The sequence below is a fragment of the Centruroides sculpturatus genome, unplaced genomic scaffold (genome assembly GCF_000671375.1).
Source record: "Centruroides sculpturatus isolate CEXI.00-Female unplaced genomic scaffold, Cexi_2.0 scaffold276, whole genome shotgun sequence".
NCBI lineage: Eukaryota > Metazoa > Arthropoda > Arachnida > Scorpiones > Buthidae > Centruroides > Centruroides sculpturatus.
In genome coordinates, this window is record NW_019384509.1 from 316,921 (window position 1) to 319,105 (window position 2,185).

General features: G+C 26.9%; 1 protein-coding gene across 1 annotated transcript in view; it reads left to right on the plus strand.

Moving 5' to 3' along the window:
- LOC111622325 (A-kinase anchor protein 10, mitochondrial-like) overlaps positions 1 to 2,185 on the plus strand; it is a 71,166-nt gene that overhangs the window by 42,202 nt on the left and 26,779 nt on the right. Inside the window, exon 7 of the mRNA XM_023364680.1 lies at positions 567 to 703. Within this exon, the coding sequence (XP_023220448.1) occupies positions 567 to 703 (137 nt within the window). The remainder of the gene's footprint in view (positions 1 to 566; positions 704 to 2,185) is intronic.

Consider the following 2,185-nt stretch of genomic DNA (forward strand, 5'->3'; position numbering starts at 1 on the left):
AAATACATACATCACACTACAGAAGGCCACTATATTGAATACATACCATATTGTTAGGAAATTCCTGAATACAGACACTGACACACTTATTAAATTTTAGTTTTGTTTTGGTTGCTATGGCTTGACTCTGGTCTGGCATAGTACACAGCCACTAGTGTCAACCGAGTATAACCCACTAAACCCAACATAATAATTGTTGTTGTTATAATGAAACAGATTAGGAAAATGTTTTTTGTATCATATCTTTAAGTGATAAATTTAAATTTTACTTGTCTAAGTTTCATTTCATTTAAAAAAGTTTTTAATTACCTTGATGAAAACAAGTTAGATTAGAATAAAATAGAATGAATTATAATATTTATGCAAAATGAAGGAAAATAATTTTATTATTTATATTTTACTTATTATTTGCATTGACTTCAAAAAATTTTTTCCATTTAATGAATTATAATCTTTGCAAAATAGAACAATAATAATTATTGTTATAAAGAAATAATTGTACATTAAGATTTTTAGAAATGATGATTTGCTTTTAATAATATAAAGTTTAACTTATTATTTTTCAGTATATGGAACAAGAAGGTGTCAGACATTTAGTTGATTTCTTATTAATAGCTGACAATTTTAGAAATCAATATTTGGCAAAAGAAGGACAGTTTGATGGTTTACAAGCTCAAGATGATGCAATGATTTTATATGATAAGTGAGTTTTATAAGTTATTTAATATAAATGTTAATTGAATCATAATTCTTTTTATTCCTTAATCCATACAATTATAATCTTAAAATAAAATTATACTGATTACTATTTTTTTTTTTGCTTTTATCAGAATTAAGATATTACACTGAAGAATTAAATAATCACTTTTTTATATGGAGATTATATTATTTTATGTTTATCAATATATGTTTAATAGAATAATGAAAATTATCTGATTGAGTGGAAGCTTCCATAACATGAAATAAAGTACATAAAAGTAAAGAATTTTATACAAAAGTTTTTTATACAAGATCTTTATACAAAAGTTTTCAAAAAATTATTGCTCTATATTTTTCATCTTGACCAAAAATAACTAGAAAAATTAAATTTAATTTATATTATTTTAAATTTTTAGATTAACCTTTCTTGGATATGTTTTATATTTCTGTTAAATGTATAAATTTAAGTTTCAAATTAATAGCTATTAATAATTGCATTCAGTTCATAATCAAGTTCCTGCCAACTGAAATAAATATTTGTTCATCAAATAACACTAAGTAGCCTGACAGTTCAATCAATGCTAACTCGCTTATAATTAAAATTTAAAGATTTTTTAAAAGCAAGCAAATTTATAAACAAAAGTTAATGAAATTACTAAAAATAATTTAAATACAGTAGAGCATCGATTATCCGACCCCCGATTAACCGTCACATCAGTTAATCGACCGTTCTAGTTGGCAAATTTCAAATGTCCGCTAGTGATGTGGCATTACAATATTTGGCTATGTCTTGGCTACTTTAATATTATTTTTGTTAAATTTTTGGTGTTTTAGCTGGCAACACGGCTCGACCATTGAAGGGAGACCAGTATTTAAACAAGACTTAATTTTCTAATTATGAGTGGTTGTTTGTTTCATGAGCAATAAAACAATTTAAAATAATTTTTAACGATACAATAGCGACGATTATTATTTTTAAAAAAAAATTGTCAGGCTAAACATTAATGAAAATTTAACGCGAAGTTGGTTAATAGCAAGATACTAATAAACTAATTACATGGGATATACTAATACAGTAGAGCCTCGAAAACTCTGCATTCGATAACCCGGCACTCCGGATAACTCGACCACACCCTGGCAGGGCAAAAATACCCTTAAATAATTAATTTTCATCATAGACAGCTTTATGCCTCGTAGAGTATTTTTCTGAGGTCTGTCTTATCAAGTAAATTACTGTACACAGTGTATTCATTAATTTTCATTTTAATGTAGTAAAGGCTCTATGCCTTCATAAAGGACGTACTTTTCCTTTGTTTAAGGGTATTTGGGCAGTTTATTCTCTGTTGTATTCTCAAGTAAACAATACATATAAGTACAGTACAATATTTTCTGAGGAAACACGCATACTTATTCTTTTTTAACCCCATTCCCGATAACTCAGCATTTTCACAAACTCGGCCACCCTTCGGTCCACATTAGGCCGAGT